The sequence below is a fragment of the Oncorhynchus tshawytscha genome, linkage group LG29 (assembly GCF_018296145.1).
Source record: "Oncorhynchus tshawytscha isolate Ot180627B linkage group LG29, Otsh_v2.0, whole genome shotgun sequence".
Taxonomy (NCBI): Eukaryota; Metazoa; Chordata; class Actinopteri; order Salmoniformes; family Salmonidae; genus Oncorhynchus; species Oncorhynchus tshawytscha.
In genome coordinates, this window is record NC_056457.1 from 14,066,609 (window position 1) to 14,086,029 (window position 19,421).

The following is a 19,421-nucleotide window of genomic DNA, read 5'->3' on the forward strand; positions in this document are numbered from 1 at the left end:
TTGCCTCTAAATGTCTGAGTGTCTTGAAAAGCACTGTAAAAAAAATCATGTAGTATTCTTCTTGTTGATTCAGAGGGCAGCAGCCAGGGCCATGAAGGTGCTGTAGTGGCAGAGACGTGTCGCCTGGATCTCCCTGATGATCCACTGCCTATCCCCCAGAGAAGGGGTCCCCTCCTGGGCTGTCCCGGCACCACCACCACTGAGGACGGCCCCCTGTCCCTCCTCCCCCGCCTGAAGCTCATCCCCGCCAACGCCCAACGGCGCCACCTGGAGGGGATAGCCCGCATCGCACCTCTTAGAGCCACTTCCACCCCATGTGGCGCCTCTCACCGAGAGCTGGAGAGAGGAAAGAGGAGGAAAAGTAGCGAGGAGGATGAGGAAGTGGTTGACAAGCCTCTGGACCTTTCCGACTCCCCACAGAAGGCCCTCGTGCCTCCGCTCAATGCCCAGAGAGGTAGCAGCGTCCCTGCATCAGAGAACCAAGACAGAGGCCAAAAGCGGCACATCCTATTTAAACATCCCTCTACCTCTCCAAGTGATGAGCGATCCAAAAATGTGTTGCTTAGTCAGCAGGTAGAGCCATGATTTTTCATGTAATTTTCTTAACAAATTACACAAGATGTTATACAGGTACATTAGTCACATTTGAGCCTTGTTACATATAGATGGGTTCATCTGGAAACCCAGAACAAAAATCCTGATAAATCCAAATAACCAGTGACATAAAACCAAAGCACCAGAATTTTTGGGGGGTTTGTTTGATAATTTAAAACTAGGTACACATTACACAGAAAAGTACAAAACTTATTTCCATTGGGATCCTCATGAAGGCATATGTGGCAGGATAAAAAAAACAGATGCTAAAATGGCAGGTCAACTTGGTTATGTTCCTTGTTAGTCGTCGCATCCCACAGTCTTTTGTTACGTTGTCTGTCTGAGATATTATAGATGGGTATATCAAGAGCTCTTTTTCTTGGACACGTTCACCCATCTTATGCATCAACATACTACTGTACCCGAGTAGCCCCAGCTTTCCTATTTGTCCATTTAGACCCATGATGTCCACCACGAGCCAATCAGAAAGCGGAGTCGAGAGGATACTGAAAAACTGAAGCAGACCTCTGTCCTGCAGGCCAACCCCTGTGCTCGTGTGAAGAGGAGCCCTCCACAGGACAACAATGGTACTGCATCAACAACACTGCCCTCCAATGCCCCTGAAACTCCACTGGGAAAAGGTATTGTGTTGCAACTCTGCATAATATCCATCATTGATACTGAAAATATTTTTTTCTCCATTGACTGGCCCTTAAGCATAGTTTAAGCAAGCAATTTGAATAGAAATGTCATGTTTCATTTCCTACCTTTTGTGTAGCCAAGCTGATGCCAGCAGAGCAGATGTGGAGCCTTGACCCAGAGGCAGCCCTCTCCCAGTATGATGTAGACACCCCAACTTCAGCAGAGGTATGACATTCACCAAATTCATCTGCTACTTTCCTATACCCTCTGTGTATACTTGCAGTTCTTCACGTGTGTGTGTGTGTGTGTGTGTGTGTGTAGCCCCCCTGTGAAGGTGAGTCTGTCGATATGGACTGCACCTTCGTCAGCCCCAGCCTGCTCCACCGAGGAGCTCCAAGAACCAGCTCTGTTACCGGTACAGCTTACTACATTTTCGCACAAAATCTTTGATACATTCCCTATCATCTGATTTTAATTTAATCAAATATGGTAAAGAGGAGAGAGCAATGAAATCCTTATTTTTATCTTTCAAGTTGCATTAGATCACTTCAGTGATGGGAGGAAGGACGGTTACATTCGAGCAGGACCCATATAAACAAACCAACCAACCATGTAACCAAACTCAAAACCCTTCTTTTAGGGATTGGTCAGAGGGCCAACGACAGCTTGGCTGAGATATTCGACCGAACAGGCTACGGGGAGTACGAGTCGTGTCCTCAGCATAACGGCTCATATTTGGACAAAGAGGAACCCCATCATGGGGAGGAAGAGTTTGATGATAAGGAGGAGGAGGAAGAGCATAAGGATGGTAAGGACTTTACACTGTATTTTCTCTATAATCTTGTGTACTTGTTTCTTTTATTTGACCAGGCAAATTGGTTGAGAATGACCTGGTCAAGTAGTACAACACTTGAGATGAATTTTGCGCATTCATTGCTAAATATTTATGTCAATATTTTAAACTGTTTTATTGTCCTCTCATTAAAAGCACACATGCCTCAAAGTGGAACACCCAATGGAGAACACAAAGACAGGTGAGATCATAATCGTCAGACTAACGTAGAACACTTTCATGCTAGGTTTCTAAAAGGTTTCTTTGCCTCGTTGTCCTGTAGTAAAAACCTATCGTTTGCACACGTGGAGGTGGTCCGCAAGAAAGCTGAGAGGAGGAAACTCAAGGGGCACACGTGTAAAGAGTGTGAAATCGTGAGTTGACTTGACCGTGTTTTGATGTGTGGAGCTGAAAGTGCCTGTCCATTACATTTACATTTTAGTCATTTAGCAGACGTTCTTATCCAGAGCGACTTACAGTAAGTAGTGAGTGCATACATTTTCGTACTGGTCCTCCGTGGGAATCAAACCCACAACCCTGGCGTTGCAAGCACAATGCTCTGCCAACTGGACCTCACGGCACCAAACTGAATAAATGTGGCGTTTTCCGTTTCAGAACTTTTTGCCAGATCGAACACAACCCATGATTTGTGACATATCTATTCCATCTCCCTCAGTACTACGCTGACCTTTCAGAGGCAGAGAGGGTGAAGAAGTTGTCAGCCTGTTCTCGGCACCGCTTCCGTTATCTTCCTCCATCAACCCCAGACCACTTTTGGGAAGTCGGCTTCCCTTCAACACAAACCTGTGTGGACAGAGGTATGCTACCCTATTCAATTGGATCCATTCAACAGAACGCAATGGTCATCAAATCCATAGTATTTAATACTGTAGTCTTTTCTACACAGAAGATCATACACAATTGCCTGATGTTTTCCTGAACTTTCCAAAATCTCCCTGGTGTATTTCAGTCATGTCAAACCATTCTTCCTTCAGATTGAATTGTAATAGATAGCCCCATATAAACACTGGCTGATGATTATATCATTTGTCACACGGTTGGGTTGTGAGAATTTTCTGATATCAAAATGGGGTTGTGGGCCACAAAGGTTTACAAAGCCCTGGTATTAATTGTGACTGATGTCAGCACTGATTTCTTCTGAGGAGTGCATTGCTGTTGTCTCAGCCCTCATAAAGGGGTGTTTTCCCCCCTTGCATTCAATGTCAACCTCCACTTAATGAGTTTAACAACATTGTGCTTCTTGTTTCTCGTACCAGGTTATGTAAAAGAAGATAATGATCCAGAACAGCGCTTAAGGAGGAGAAGACCTTACAATGCTCTCCCCCAAAGGCAAAGAGCAGAAGACAATACCCAATCAAACATGTAAAACTGTATTTAATTTTCACTGCAACAATCTGCCAGTATCATAATCCTAGTGCCTCAAAGGTATACGTGTGCCTTTAGTGGTATATACACCCAGACATTTCAGATTCTTATAATTGTTCAAAACAATTGAATGGACCATCAGGTCTCCCAATTTCCTCAAAAAATGAATGCAGCAAGAACCTCTGCTCAGTTAATTATTCTTTATGAAACTAATATGCACCGTTGACCACTACTCTTCGGCTGTCCCCATAGGGGAGAAGTACTTTACACCACTGACTATGGGGACAGCCAAGGAACCCTTTTTTCAGTCTGTTTTATTTTGGTGTATTTGTAGATGAAACCCCCTTAATGCCACTCACCTTCAAGTATATCACATCCTAGGAAATTGTATTTAAGTTCAAATAAGCAAATATTTTAATGGAAATATATAGAATCTTTATTTCTGCTTTACAGCAAGTTGTAGAAAAGGCATAGTAAATGAAAAAGAATCTCAATTGAAGCATACATTCTTGTGATATTTGTTCCAAAAGCAAAAAAATATCACTGGGAAATTGAGTGCAAGTAAACTCGTTGAAACATTTAGTGAGGTAGAAGTAGTTTCTTTCGCAAAGGTCTCATCGCACTTGGGAAGTACTTTCAGAGTACACCAGCAGGGCTTCTCCAACATGGCTGAAGAAAACACTAAGGAGCAAGCCAACACAAAATCACTGAAGTAAATAGTATACCTAAAAAATAGTAACTTCAACAAACACCATGATCACCAAACTTGATATAGGCTTTAAAGTAGCAGACTACAAAATGACTTGAGTCTCCAGGGAATATCATCATCAGCTGCTATTTGTCTTGAATGTAAAATTGGTGACTGGATAGATAGACATTATTTACACAGGTAGAGAACTCACCAGCAGAAAGATGGCATGTTAACTTCAATGTTAAAAACAAGTGGGGATAGGCATGTGGCAAACACCTAGACAGGGTAGAGCAAGACATGGATATGTAACTGGCACATCCACTGTCCTTGAAGGAAATCTAAAACAGAATGAATTTACTATTTAACTGTCGGTTTTATGACAATCGTTTACTTAGGTTATTACGGCAGGTTTTCTGCCAATTACTAATACCTTTTTCTGTAGAGGGGAGATGGTGGTAGAAGGTAACAAATAAAGAAAACAATCTTGTGGGAAATAAAGATATGTTTACCATTGATCATTAAGTTGAGTTCTGACTTTCATTACCTTGGACAAAAAGAGCCAGACCCCGCAGTGCTCAAGGGGTAAACCACTCTTTAGTTTGACTGATGCCAACAGCAAGAAAAAACCCAACAAGGCACTGTGGAAGATAAGTGTTGAAGTTACTACAGTGTACAATGCCAAAAGTGTATATTTTAAAGATTTGGAAACCCTATTAGCAAGTTGATTTGAATGAGATTGCTTTTAACATGCTCAACAAGACATCGGAGTTCAATTTTTTACCTGGCACAACAGCCACCGTGAAATCTTGGGGACAGGAGGAAAGGGAATTCCAAGGCACCAAATAGGTCACCTAGATGGAATAAACAAACAAAGATCAAAACAGATTACGTTCTCTCCTCCAAACAGGAAAGGGGGGGGGGTTGAGAGAGATGTAAAATCAGCACTTGACCAAGATTTAAATCAGTGTAACATTGGGATAACTGTCCCAATACACAGTTACATAATTGCAAAAGACCAAGAAGAAGGAAGGCATTGAAATAGCAAACAGCTGTTCATATACAGTCAATTCGGAAATTATTTAGATTTCTTCCCTTTTTCCACATTTTGTTACGTAACAGCCTTATTCTAAAATTGATGACATTTATTTTTTACTCATTAATCTACACACAATACCCCATAATGACAAAGCAAAAACAGGTTGACATTTTTGCACATAAAAACAAATATCTTATTTACATAAATATTCAAACCCTTTGCTATGAGAATCGAAATTAAGCTCAGGTGCATCCTGTTTCCATTGATCATCCTTGATGTTTCAACAACTTGATTGGAGTCCACCTGTGGTAAATAAACATGGACATGATTTGGAAAGGCGCACACCTGTCTATATAAGGTCCCACAGTTGACAGTCTATGTCAGAGCAAAAACCAAGCCACGAGGTCGAAAGAATTGTCTGTAGACCTCCGAGACAGGATTGTGTCGAAGCACAGATCTGGGGAACGGTACCAAAACATTTCTGCAGCATTGAAGGTCCCCAAGAACGGTAACCTCCATTATTGTTAATTGGAAGAAGTTTAGAACCACTAAGACTCTTCCAAGAGCTGACCGCCCAGCCAAATTGATCAATCGGGGAGAAGTGCCTTGGTCAGGGAGGTGGAAATGGGAGAACCTTCCAAAAGGACAACCATGTCTGTAGCACTCCACCAATCAGGCCTTTATGGTAGAGTGGCCAAACGTAAGCCACTCCTCAGTAAAAGGCACATGACTGCCCACTTGGAGTTTGCCAAAAGGCACCTAAAGCACTCGCAGACCATGAGAAACACGATTCTGTGGCTTGATGAAACCACGATTGAACTCTTTGGCCTGAATGTCAAGTGTCACGTCTGGGGGAAACCTGGCACCATCCCTACGGTGAAGCATGGTAGTGGCAGAATCATGCTGTGGGGATGTTTTTCAGAGGCAGGGACTGGGAGACTTCAGGATCGAGGGAAAGATGAACGGCGCAAAGTACAGAGAGATCCTTGATGAAAATCTGCTCAGGACCTCAGACTGGGGCAAAGGTTCACCTTTCAACACGACAATGACCCTAAGCAGACATCCAAGACAATGCAGGATTGGCTTTGGGACATATCTCTGAATGTCCTTGATTGGCCCAGCCTGAGCCCGGACATGAACCTATTCGAACATCTCTAGAGAGACCTGAAAATAGCTGTGCAGCAACACTCTCCATTCAACCTGGCAGCTTGAGAGGATAAGAAGAATGAGAGAAACTCCTCAAATACAGGTGTGCCAAGCCTGTAGCGTCAAGTCTTCCTGGGTATGAGGTTGTAGTCGCTGCCAAAACAAAGTACTGAGTAAAGGGTATGAATACTTATGTAAATGTGATCATTTTATTTTCTAAAAAACACGTTTTACTTTGTCATTATGGGGTAGTGTGTAGATTTAGGAACATTTTCAATTTAATCCATTTTAGAATAAGGCTGTGACATAACAAAATGTGGAAAAAGTCAAGGGGTCTGAATATTTTCCAAATGCACTGTAGCTACAGAACTATTTGATCGATTGGTGGGGAAGAAACAGTCCAAAGGTCTTACCAGTAGGGTGTGCAGCAAAGGCCAACAGCAACACACTAGTTTCAGGATTAATGACAATTAGAGCTTACATTAATTAATGACAAAACGGATTGAAGAGTGCACTGCACATACACAAAAAGATAGACATCTCAGGTGACATATGAAAGGACAGAAACTCTGCAAAGCCCCCAAAAGTTATTCCCCCTCAAACTTACTCTGACAGCAATTAGTGACAATAACTTGATTGCCCCTGATAGTCTACTGAAGCTATAGATTGTAACATTTTAACTTTTTACAGTCAATTTAAAAATGCTTTGGACAATAAAGCAGTGATTAGGCCATTAACAGTTTTTTGGAACAAAGTATTTCCCTCTTACCTGAACAAATAGTTGATGTATTGTTGTTCAAGGTCACTAATATAGATCATGAAAACAAACATGTTTCATAGTATTCACAACAGGAAACCAGTTTTTCAAATCTTTGTCTTACACAAGGGATGCACAAATTATAGCTTACCTCAAATGACTGGACTTGAAGTGTGTCTGGAACGCTCTATAGGCACCTGAAATTGATGTATTTCTGTATTAATATTGTGTTGCTAAGTGTATTCAGCGATGTATATTTATATGCTATATGCTTTAAACATATGACACAATCCCACAGCTGGTTTTATTCCAGCTAGACTTGCCAACACAGAAGAGATGTGCCAGGGCCCACATGTAACCACCAGGGTCAAACTGAGGGTCATAGAGGGGGAGGTTGATGGCCGACATCAACAGCAGACTCACACTAGAAAGAAAGCCAATAGCTTACAATTCCATAGTCTTCAAGGACCATCAGTCTAGCTTCCAACAGCAGTTGTATGGGGTATAATATAGTATTTCAAGGGGAAGTTAACCTAATATCCAAAATGTTCCAAGTGATTCCTTACATTGAAACTAGTTAAGTGGAGTTTGCCTTCTTTCCCTGCAGTCTAGAACTGGAAAGCTGCAAAAACGGGTCAGACTGGTGATGTGCATTGCTAGCTCTGCTCTGTTGTCAGTCAGTGATTGAGAAATCCGGAAATTGTGGACAAATTGTTTTATTGAAAGTGTATGGCCGAATGAGCAATTTTTTTATCGGTTTTGAGTCAGGAAATGTGAACTTCTCCACCTAAAACTATTGAGATTATTTTATGTGGCTGACAGCAACAGCAGTGGAAATGAAGATGGGTAACAACTGCGCACTTGTGTGGCCAACTCTGACATACATGCCCTTATTTGGAGCTTTTAGTCACAGATGTAAGTTTTCAGAAGAGAAAGCGAGCGTTCGGAGGTATGTAGTCTAATTGCAGTTGAGTTGATTTTATTATGTTGTAGCCTAGGCGCTTTACCAGTTAGCATATGTTGAGGAGATAATAGACCGTAATTGTGTCATCTTCCATTGCAGAATAGACAGAATAAAAATTAAAGCTGTTACATTTGAATTACTTAGGATCGATCGGGTCTATTCACTTTTTTTCTTCTCCATAATCTCTGATGTCTGTGTTGGCCAGCAATGGTTAATTTGCATCACATTGTTTCACAGAGGCGCCACTTTGGTTTTAGAAGTGAGGGGGACATAATTATTATATTTTTTTATCCAGTCAGATAAACACTCCAAACAGCCTACCCTACCGCTCGGCGGTGTCAGCATGGTCCTAAAGCACACCATTGCCTTGTTTTGTATCACATTCCAATGATAAAACTGGGGGGGACAAAAATACAATTTCACAATGTGGGGCATGTCCCACCCATCCCCAGTGAAAGTTGCACTCTTGACATTTCAAGCTTTTAACTGTATAGGTTTGTGTGAAATACAAGGCCCCAGGAACCACCTGGGGTAGGCCTATTTGGTTGCACGTAGTCTGGTCTATTGTGTATTCGTAACCCCCACCTTCCGCTATCAATAGTGGCCATGAGTATCATACCAATATAATTACTTTTAGCCATGTGGCCATAAATGTATTACAGATTAAAAATATCGGCACCCCTCCAAGTAGTTTCTAAATCACTTGTGAGTATTTCATCGTCAGACCTGTCTGTAGGTTGTTATTTACTTAGCATAACTAATCTGAAACATTGTATGTCGTTGTGAATAAGGGCCTTAACAGACACTTAGCAGACACTTTTATCCAAAGCGACTTCGACATGCGTGCATACGGGTGGCCTGAGAATTTAACCCACTCTCATGGCGTTGCAAGTGCCAAGCTCTACCAACAGAGCTACAGAGGAGTTTTTACGTTAAGGGATTCCCTCACGAGAGCGCAGTTGTTACCCATCTCCGCTGTTGCAGTCGGCCACATAAAATAATGATAAAATAATTGTTTTAGGTGGAAAAGTACACATTTCCTGTCTCAGAACCGATAGTACTTTTGGTAAAAATGGCTAATTCGTTCATAAACTTTCAATAAAAAACATAATATGTGGATTTTTCAATCACTCTTTGACTGACCACGGAGCAGATTTTGCAGTGCACAAAGACGCGTAACCAGCCATGTGATCCGTTTTTGCAGATTTCCAGTTCTAGGCTGCAGGGAAAGAGAGGCAAACTCCACCTAACTAGTTTCAATGTATTGAATCGTTTAGGGAATTTTTTTATTTTTGGTATACTTCCCCTTAAGTCAATAAAACCAAAACAAATCCAGTTTTGAAAACTTACTAGCTACTTTTTCTGTTAGACACTATTGAATATCCAAACTTTTATTATATTAACGATAAGACTTGGAACAAACCTTAATAGCTTCATCCATGGAATTTGCTGTTAAAAAATATATATATATGTAATTGCGTGTGTTTAATCGACCTTGCCCAAAGTTCAGTGTGGGTAAAAGCTTACACTTACCTCCATCTGGGTTAACTTCAGGATCAGGCAATTCACCACTTCAGAAGCATTGTGAAGAGTGAAGAAGAAAGGGATAGGCTGGAATATGACAAGCGGACATCTTAGATCAGTGTCTGTCATGATAGTAGGTATACAAAATCAAGACCTAGAGCAACGTGGAGACCTTATCCCATGGTGAGAGATGCCCCCATCATTTGGGGTCATATCCTAGTGTTTGCCCAGTTCCACCTTAAAAGTGTTGTTTGTAACAGAAAAGGCTTGCATGATTAGGAGTGAATGACTCACCAAGCGTGAAAGAGCTCTGGACCCTGCATAAATATTCCCTACAAACAGGAAGGATCCCGGAAGCCAGGAAAGTGCTGCTGACCTGTAGGATAATGGGGAATAATACACAAGGTCATCATCCAGGGATTAAAGTTCTCTGTCACTGTCATGGATTTTATTTTTATTTTTTTTACATGAAGGGGGGGGTTAACTTGGCCCTGCAACCAATCAATCTGAGATCAATTTAAATTTCAGTCTTGGGATTTTGTTTTGCTCTAATTCCTGTCATCAACCACTAGAGGGTGGTCACAGTCAGACAGTGCCACCTTGGATAACTCCCTTGCATTCCCTAATGCTGGGAATACACAGGACAAATGCAGAGGTTACCTGGGAAAGCCACTTATATCCACCAATCCAAGTTTCCCAGAGAGCAGAAGCAGCAGGCCCCCAATAAAAGTCTGCCATCTGTACAGAATATAGGAAGATGTTTGGAGCATTATTAATTTGCGAGAATCATCCGTAGGCTAATGCTCGAATTACGCAAAAGTTTTTTAATCGGAATATTGCACAGATGTTATTTAACACTAACTAGTGTAGACAAATGTTACTTACCCCTGAAATAGGGTTGGATATGTAAATTTCAAGACAGACAGGACATACTGTAAAACAAACGAAAAAATGTATCTATATGGAATTAAGAATTACTACCTCAACTGTACAGCGCTGAACGGCGGTTTAAAACCCGGAAGAGGCTGAGGTCTTGTTACAATGTTAGAATACAGCCACACATAGTTGCTTTCTTTATCTTTGATACAGCGACTTGCATGCCAACCAGCTAAAATCAATAATTTATCACTGATAAATCAAGCAACCGTTGTTGAGAGCATTGATGTTGGTAGGTCTGTTTGCCTGACTAGCCTGTATCTGTGGGAAAGCCAGCGAAAACTCACCTTATTCGTGAAATACGATACTACATAAAATAAACAAAATATTAGACCAGTAACATGTCTTTTGAAATGCATTTGTCTTTCTGTCTCTCGTAGTTAAAGGTTGATAATTTTACATCATCAAGCTTTTGGTTCACCCTCAGAATGGCCGGGCATCTTTGAACGGGGTTCGAAGTCATGACACGTCATCACACAACCAAGAAATTAACCCTTACCTTAACCATTCGGAACCAGTTTAACCCTATTCCAAACTTTTACCCTTATGGAGAGAACGCTATTTATATTATGGGTTACATGGATAAATTAAAATGGCTGACCCTCCCTTCAGCAAAATATATTTTACCTAAACCCTCCCTGAACCGCGTGAGAGAGAAAAAAAACAAGTGACCTTCCCCTATACCCAAAGTAATAATTAAAACATGTGGAGAACATGTCTACCTTTTACCCTCACTTCTGGACAGACCAGAGCTGTATATGCAGTTTCAGAAACTGTTCAAGCTGTATGCATTACATGGCAACGAAGGAAATTTGATGTTGCGCAGGGCTGCGGGCCAGAAGGCTGATGGTTCACAGACCGCCATGGACAAGAGTAGGATCTTTATAATAAAATCATTGCATGACTATCGTATTTGCAGGTCCGAGAAGAGAAAAAAAATCGCCTTTTGTATATATTTCATGCAATTCTATGTGATTTTACATACTAGCTAAGTATTTTTTCATACCACACAAATTACTCAAATTACAGGCTAAGAATGGACAAGTAGATAGGCCTGTGTTCATCTTATCATATTTTTCCAATGCCAAATCAGTGTGTCTTGTTTGCAACAAAAGTGTCCCTGTTTGCAATAATTAAATCTGAGACATTAGGAATCTGAGCATGGTACTTTCAAGAGTTAGTCCTACCTTTCCACCAGTGGCATGTATTCATGGATGCAAAGGGTAGCCATGCTTCCCAATTTTCTTTTACAAATAAAAAATAATACATATTTCCTCTTTGTGTTGAATCATTTTCCTTTAATTCGCAAGACTGAATGTATCTTACAGGAGAAAGCATCCGAGCGAGCGACACAGTACCCCTATGTCTCTCTACGTGTAGGCCATCTGTCTGATGCTGTCTGGTCCAAACAAGTATGACATTGTTGCCGTCCGTAGCATTGAAGGCAAGGGAAGCCAGCGAGCATCTGACCTCCCATGACAAAAACAGTATAAAATAATTAGCCAATCAGCGTTAATCGAGCTCAACCGTGAATGCACCAAACAAAGTGTCAAGGTAAACCAGTTTGGATTTGGCTACTCTTCTTCCATGGCTTAATCTAACGAAAGGTCACAAGTGTTTCCCTAAAAGCAGTCTGGGTTTAAACATCTTCTATTGTACAGAATACTAACAGTTTATCAATTGATGGTGACAGAAGTAGATTACTTCCCAAGCAAAGTAAAAATGTTGTCTCCTCGGTTATAGGTTGTAGCTCAGCTTCTGAATGACAAAAAAATAAATGATATCCCCATATGCATCAGAGTCGATCCTTTCCCTAAATGCTTCTGCAATTGCTTGCTGTTTTGGGTTTTAGACTGGGTTTCTGTATAATCACTTTGTGACATCTGCTGACGTAAAAAGTGCTTTATAAGTACATTTGATTTGATATTTTACAGCTTGTTTCTAGCATAAAGCATCGTAGACCAAAGCTCTGTTTATAGATCACTTTATGTAATCGGATCCTAACGAGTTAGGCCTGTGCTTTTTGCCATTTTCTTTCATAGAACGTAGACCTATGGCATACTCTCTCATACCCCCTCAAATTCAAATCTTCGTTTTAACAGCCCTTCACTGACACAGAGGTAGGCTATTTAAAGAGTGCAAGGTGGGTGGAGGAATTGACCAACAAATATATGGGTATAGCAGCCTATAACCTAATTTAATCTGTCAAACAGGTAGGCCTACCTCCTAATTCTTACATAGGAAGAAATAGCCATCAACACACAGCCCTCTTGTTAGTAAAAGTCTAATTAAAATTAAGACGTTTTAAATGAGTTATGCCTACTTTCAGCACCATGAGCTGTCCATTTCCGATTGATTGTGCTGCAGCTGCTGCTTCAAGTTTCAGCACCAAAATATAAATTACTCGAATCTGGCTTATTGTGAGTTCAATAACTCTAATTAAAATGAGACACTGAACAGAGTCTGCTGTTCCTCAGTACTGGCTTGTCAGCTTCAAGGGCCTTGATCTCCTCTGTGAAACTATCCCTCTGGGCATCTTTAAGCAGGAAAGTCTCCATGTCTTGCCTTGAGGGCTTGGGATCCCCAACAGTTGAAATCATAGTTTGGTACACGGACTCACAGAGCTCCTTCCAACTGTGAGATGCTCCAGTCTACTTTTACAGGATCAGGAGTAAGGTTGACCTGACCACAGAAAGTAGATTTGTGAGCATTCAGCGGTGTCCTCTTCTCTAGCTGTTCTGGGCATCACAGGCCAGGTGTCAGGCGACTGTTGTAGGACGCGTAGACCTTGAGTCCAGTGGTTCACTCAGGTTAGCTCAGCCAGAGTTTTTCCCCCTCGTGATGTCATCTGCTGGGTTGTTAGCAGTGTCGACATATCTCCACTCCCTAACGTGAGATATTGTATCTCAGCGACTCTGGTACCGACAAACACTTTGCAACGTCACAACTTTGATTGCAGCCAGTGTAAGTCGGTCATTGAATCTGACCACAGGGTAGTCTTGCGGATCTCCAAAGTAAGCTCAGTTTGCAGAAGACGAGCTAGTTGTGTTCCAGTCAGGGCAGCACTGAGCTCCAGGCGGGGTATTGTGAGTTGGCGCTTAGGTGCCACACGAGATCTTGCCACGAGGAATGAGACATGTACTTGTCCTTGGTCGTCCTCGGTGCGGAGATGGCTCTTTCTGGAGCATCGCAAAAGATGTGGATGTTGGTGGTCGCTATGGCACTGTCTATATTTGGAGGGACATAACACCTAGGGATGACGACCTCTGACAGTGTCGGAAGTTTACGCTCCCACTCTTTCCACTGGTCTAATAGGGGTGCCTGTAAGATGGTGTCTTGCCATCCTTCTTCCAGAGCTCCTGTACCAGGATCTTTGCTCTCGTCGTGTAGGGGATGATATATCCCAGGGGCTCGTACTGGCTGGCAAGAGTACGGTAGATGGTCCTCATGTACCCCAATGTATCTGTAGGGCAGTGCCAGCGGAGTCCCTCCGCGGGAATCGGAGAAGGCCTCGGTCTTAGGGTAGCAGGCGCACTTGATGAAACATGGCCTTGATGTCTCCACATATGTCTCCACTGTGTGCTGCCTGAATTTCAGGAGGATGCCAAGCAGGTAAAGGACGCAAGGTGGGTCCTGGTAGGGGGAGTTTACTAAGAACTTGGCCCTTGTAGGCTAAGGAACAGTTGAACACTGTTCTTTTCATTGTGGTGCAGGATGTACCAGGACTCCTCTTCCATGTCAACCTCTTCTTGGGGGAACTTGATCACATAGCCTGCAGTTTCTAGCTTCTGAAGTTCTTGGCAGTAGATCTTTGCCTGCTCTGGGTTCTTGGGTAAACACCACCCAGGGCTCCTCAGATGAGCCAAGACTGCCTCCTTTGGTACTTTCAAGTGTGGAGAGTCCTTAACTCAGAGTAGAGGAGTGGCATTCAACATCTCCTGCAGTCACATGTACGGTGTCAGTATCAAGGGTGCGGATAGCTTCATGTTCTTGCTTGGAACGGGTCACCATCTTCTTGTTGTGGTAAGGCATGGTATCAATCTGCCACGGCCCCTTTCTGCCATGAGGAGAAGCTATCTGAAAAGGAGATGGTGGAAGTGAACAGGCACTGATGTTCCTTGCCGGAATTGGACGGGGAGTTGGAAGGCCCTTGGAGTGGTTAACCAAGTGTTCTGTTGACTGCAACAGGTCCACCTTGAGGGCCCATGTGCACCGGTTCCATTGGTGTCAGCGAGTGGGGGTGATCTGAACCGATCAGGATCAGGGGACTGGCCTTGGTGAAGGTCTTGAGGGGAAGACCTTGGAGGTGTTGGTAATGCTTCTGCAAAGCCTCCACTGGGTAGGAGTACTCTGCGAGGTCTAGGTCATCAGCAGTGAAGGCTTTGGTTATACTGAACTGCTTGGACGGGTTGCACACTGGTGAAAACTTAAGTGACTGAGTGGCCTTTTAACTGCACCACCTCTTGATGTACGGTCCTAAGCATCAGGGACGCCAGCTGCTGAACAGCAGAGGGAAGGACAATGGTACGCTCTGAGCTGTCATCTAGGACTGCATAAGTTTCGAGGTGTCTGTTCCCATTGTGGAGCCGGACTTTGACCACCTTTAGCATCACACGGCCAGAGTGATTTGGTCGGTCCAGGTAGACTGTAGTCGGAGGTGTCTTTGCTGATGTTGCACGGCTTCTTTAGGGTGCAGGTGTCCTCGCCCACACCGCCAGCACCGGTCTTTATCCTTGACCCACTGAGCTATTTGGTGTTTGGAGACCTTCTTAAACTTCTCACAAGAACTGAGGTAGTGCTCTTGGTTCTTGCAGAAAGGGCAGTATGGTTTAGGCTTCCCTTTGCCCTTGGATGACTTCCTTTCCTGCGGAGCTGAGGACTCTGAATGCTCAGTAGTCAGGTCTGTGTTGTAGAGGGCGGTGGCAGACTTGTTCTTGTGGGGAGGCGGGCACTGTTGTTTAGCGCTCTTTTCCTCTTTCTGGTACAACTTGAAGGCTCGACTGGCGTTCTGCTTGGCCCAAGACTTGACATGTAACCATGCAGTCAGGTATACATGTGGTTTGTGTCCAGAGGGAAACAGGATCAAATAAATAGAAAATTGATACAATGTAAATCCAATAAACACTATTACATTAAACAGTAATGTCAGTCATCTCTATGCACAATTTACAATAAGAGAAAATTAACACCATAATTCCTCTCAAGAATTAACATTAGTTACTCCAACTGGTAGGTGATAAGGGAGTTATATGCTTAAAGGTAATGATTAGAATATTCCACCCTGAAACCATATAATTGTATGAAATTTATTAGAATCATAAAACTATAATCTGATGATGTGTGTAGTTTTAGTCAGAATTAGAACAAGGACCTTTTTGTTCCTTTTAGTAGGTAAGCAGGGTGCAAGTGCGAAACAAATGATAAGAGGAGCTATCAACAGACAAGCTGGACTACTGTGTTCCTTACAGGACATTCTGTCTCCACCCGTGGAGGGGAGAAACTGTTAGGCTTGCAGACAATTATGAAACATGTTGCAGATTAAACAATGCATCTGTATAAGTGGAAAACACAGTCTGTCTGAGCAAGGCGTAGTTTAAGATTTGAACTTGTATGTATGTGCGTAGGATATCTACTGTTTGTGTGGAAGTATGTGCGCAGCAATAAAATGTATGTCTTTGTATAATGGGCTTCAGAACGTACTTGTGAATAAACGGAACTATCTTTTTGCATAAGCTGAGTCTTTGACTCATTATTATTAAACCCGTGGTCTTACAGATCTCGGGGATTGGTCAGAGTTATTGATTGTCATTTATTATCATTGGGATTGAAGTGATAGTAGGCTAATTACATAATTGTGCAAAATGGTATGAGAACTGGTGAAGAAAGTTACCTCTCTACATACACATTTCTTGTATTTACATATAACAATAGGAATACTATAAAAGCATTTGTTCTGACTTCCATTTGGTAAAGAAACGCACAAATATCCCCTCCACGAAAGCCAACCGAACTGAGAAATTACTTTTTGTTTTTATACTAACAAGTGGTTGCCATGGTAAATAATCCAATAATAATTGATAGGACATATGAAAGGAACCTACAAAGAGTTTACCGGAATCTCTAAATGAAAACACTGGATGATCAATTAAATTTAGAGGATTCTAAATGAATATCTAAGGGGCTTTTATACACTATTAAATAGACCTACTGTCACACCAGCCTTCACTTTGGCTCTCCCTCCTGTCTAGGTCAGGCGTTCGACGTTGCCGGCCTTGTAGCTGCTGCCGAACATACTGCTGGCAAACGTCCTTCACTCATCAACCCCGGACTTGTCTCGTCATCATTACACACACCTGGTTCCAATCCCCACTCTATCACTGTATAATTACTCCCTCTGCCATTTGTCTTTGTCGGTCATTGTAGTTGTTGCTTATTTTCCTGAGAGGAACCGCTCCTACTATTTCCTGAGTACTTTATATTTTGCACTTTGGGTTCGCCCTGTGCCTTTTTGTTTAAGATATATTTTGAGCACAACATTGTTTAGGTTTCGTCTCCTGTCTACTCCTCTCTACACCAGTGACAGAATGACTGACCCAAGAAAACAGGAAGCAGCAGGACATCCAGACCTCTCTGCTGTAGGAGCGAAGCTCCGCCACCACGACTCGTGCCTGGAGCACCTCGGGACTGCCATGGACGAGGTGCTCTGGGTCGTACACCAACTGCAGGCTACACCACCACCTTCCCAGACCCCACCTGACCCGTCTCTGCCCTTCATTGTAGAGGTTGTACATTGTAGAGCCTCCGAGGTTGGAGTAGGGGCTGTTCACTCCCAAAGCACTGGAACGCCGCCTAAACTACATCCATGCGCCTTCTACTCACGGAAGCTGTCTCCTGCGGAGCAGAATTACGACGTGGGTGTTCGTGAGTTGTTGGCCGTCAAGAAGGCACTGAAAGCATGGTGGCACTGGCTGGAGGGTGCTAAACACCCATTCATTGTCTGGACGGACCACAGGAACTTGGAGTACATTCGAGCAGCGAAGATGCTGAACCCGCGTCAGGCCAGGTGGGCCCTATTCTTCTCCAGGTTTGACTTTACCCTCCTGCCGGATGGGATTAAAGAACGTGAAGGTTGATGCGTTGCCCTGGGTGCATGACCCAGAGGATCGGCGGGAGAAAGTGAAACCCATTATTCCCCTGTCCCGCATTGTGGCTCCTGTCATGTGCACACGGACATCCATCGAGCCCTGCGACAGGATCCTTCACCTGCCCACTGTCCCGAGGGGCGTATCTACGTGCCCTCTGATGTGCGGGACCGTCTCCTCGCCTGGGCACACACCGCACCTGTGTCGACACCCGGGTATAGCCCGTACTATCGACTGTCTCTCTGCCAAGTACTGGTGGTCCACCTTGGCCCTAGACGTCCAGGTTTTCATCTCTTCCTGCTCCACCTGCACACAGAGCAAGACACCTAGACATCTCCCCTATGGCAAACTCCACCCGCTACTAGTTCCACAACGACCCTGGTCCCATCTCTCTGGACTTTGTCACAAACCTTCACCCCTCGGAGGGGCACACCACCATCCTGGTTGTTGTGGACTGGTTTTCCAAATCTTGTCATTTGATTCCTCTGCCTAGTCTCCCTATGGCCCTGCAGACCACGGAGGCTCTCACATCTTCAGGCACTACGGGATCCCGGAGGACATCGTGTCTGACCGGGGTCTTCAGCTCACCTCCCGTGTCTGGAAGGCCTTCATGGAACGACAGGGGGTCACGGTCAGCCTCACCTCCGGGTACCAACACCAATCAAATGCGCAGGTGGAAAAGGTAAATCAGGAACTGGGTAGGTACCTTTGTAGTTAATATCAGGACTGGCCGGGGGAGTGGGCTGCGTTTCTGCCTTGGGAAGAATACGCACAAAACTGCCACTAACCTCACACCCTTTCAGTGTGTTCTAGGCTATCAGCAGGCACTGGCACCGGAGTCCGATCGAGGCTCCTGCCGTGGACGATTGGTTCCGGCTTGCCGAAGAGGTATGGAACATCGCGCACACCCGTCCCCACCGCGTCGTCCGCCGGCAGAAGGCGCAGGCCAAATGTTACCACAGTGTGGCCCCGGACTTTCACCCCAGTGACAGGGTCTTGCTTTCTACAAAGGACCTTCCCCTCCGACTGCCCTGCCGGAAGCTGAGCCCGCTGTTTGTGGGGCCGTTCAAAGTCCTGAGGAGAGTAAATGAGGTGACTTACAGATTACAGCTCCCTGTAAATTACTGTATCTCACCCTCATTTCATGCATCTCTCCTCAGGCCGGTGGAAACTGGTCCCTTGGCTAGTGCTGGACCCCACGACGCACCTCACCCTCCCTTGGATGTCGAGGGGGCCCCGGCATACTCTATACGCAGCCTGTTGGACTCACAGCATCGTGGGGGGCTTTTCCAGTACCGGGTGTACTGTTTCACCAGCCTTTGCTTTGGCTCCCCCTCCTGTCCAGCTCAGGCGTTCAGCGTCGCTAGCCTTCTAGCTGCTGCCAAACCTAGTGCTGGCAAACGCCCTTCATTCATCAACTCTGGACTTGTCTCTTCATAATTACACACACCTGGTTCCAATCCCGTGTGTGTATTCCCCCCACCATTTGTCATTGTAAATGTTACTTGTTTTCCTGTTAGGAATCTTTCCTATTTCCTGAGTATTTTGTACTTTTGGTTCACCCTGTGCCTTTTTTGTTTATGAAGATGTATTTTGAGCACAACGGCATTAAGGTTTCGTCCTGTTTTGATCTATGGTGCGTAAATAAATTCAGTAGTTCTAAATCTGCGACTGCCTACTCCTCTCTACACCAGTGACACCTACATCATGGGCAAGAAACATTGTTTTTAATAAAAATCAATTATAGTAGTAGCAAGCTATCAAAGTGGAC

General features: G+C 43.8%; 2 protein-coding genes across 7 annotated transcripts in view; one reads left to right on the forward strand and one right to left on the reverse strand.

The window, feature by feature from the left end:
• rbbp8 (retinoblastoma binding protein 8) overlaps positions 1-4,023 on the forward strand; it is a 67,009-nt gene extending 62,986 nt beyond the window's left edge. For all 5 annotated transcript variants that reach the window (XM_042308463.1, XM_024392885.2, XM_024392883.2 and 2 more), the window contains exons 9-17: positions 74-573; positions 1,052-1,235; positions 1,373-1,461; positions 1,558-1,651; positions 1,877-2,044; positions 2,225-2,270; positions 2,352-2,442; positions 2,745-2,886; positions 3,346-4,023. In XM_042308463.1, the coding sequence (XP_042164397.1) occupies positions 74-573; positions 1,052-1,235; positions 1,373-1,461; positions 1,558-1,651; positions 1,877-2,044; positions 2,225-2,270; positions 2,352-2,442; positions 2,745-2,886; positions 3,346-3,455 (1,424 nt within the window). In that variant the 3' untranslated portion in view covers positions 3,456-4,023. The remainder of the gene's footprint in view (positions 1-73; positions 574-1,051; positions 1,236-1,372; positions 1,462-1,557; positions 1,652-1,876; positions 2,045-2,224; positions 2,271-2,351; positions 2,443-2,744; positions 2,887-3,345) is intronic.
• On the reverse strand, positions 3,867-11,131 carry LOC112245416 (transmembrane protein 241). 2 transcript variants are annotated; one of them, XM_024413513.2, is made up of 14 exons: positions 11,008-11,131; positions 10,458-10,504; positions 10,233-10,310; positions 9,867-9,948; positions 9,582-9,659; positions 9,472-9,497; positions 7,408-7,508; positions 7,236-7,281; positions 7,097-7,132; positions 6,741-6,775; positions 4,927-4,996; positions 4,690-4,783; positions 4,357-4,421; positions 3,867-4,135 (listed from the first exon to the last, which is right to left on the reverse strand). In XM_024413513.2, the coding sequence occupies exons 1-14, from the start codon at positions 11,014-11,016 to the stop codon at positions 4,069-4,071; spliced, it is 834 nt and encodes a 277-aa protein (XP_024269281.1). In that variant the 5' UTR covers positions 11,017-11,131; the 3' UTR covers positions 3,867-4,068. The 2 variants fall into 2 exon arrangements, with proteins under 2 accessions (XP_024269281.1, XP_024269280.1); XM_024413512.2 differs by lacking the exon at positions 11,008-11,131 and adding an exon at positions 10,796-10,990.
• Positions 11,132-19,421: the final 8,290 nt, after the last annotated feature.

What these genes read in the sequence shown, in the direction of transcription:
- LOC112245416 (XM_024413512.2), bottom strand. Translation starts at nt 10,867, where the DNA reads ATGCATTTCAAAAGACATGTTACTGGTCTAATATTTTGTTTATTTTAT. An exon ending in CCAGAGCTCTTTCACGCTTG is followed by an intron (nt 9,660 to 9,866) that starts GTGAGTCATTCA and finishes GTCATATTCCAG; the next exon opens with CCTATCCCTTTCTTCTTCAC. An exon ending in AACATGCCATCTTTCTGCTG is followed by an intron (nt 4,136 to 4,356) that starts GTGAGTTCTCTA and finishes CTTGCTCCTTAG; the next exon opens with TGTTTTCTTCAGCCATGTTG.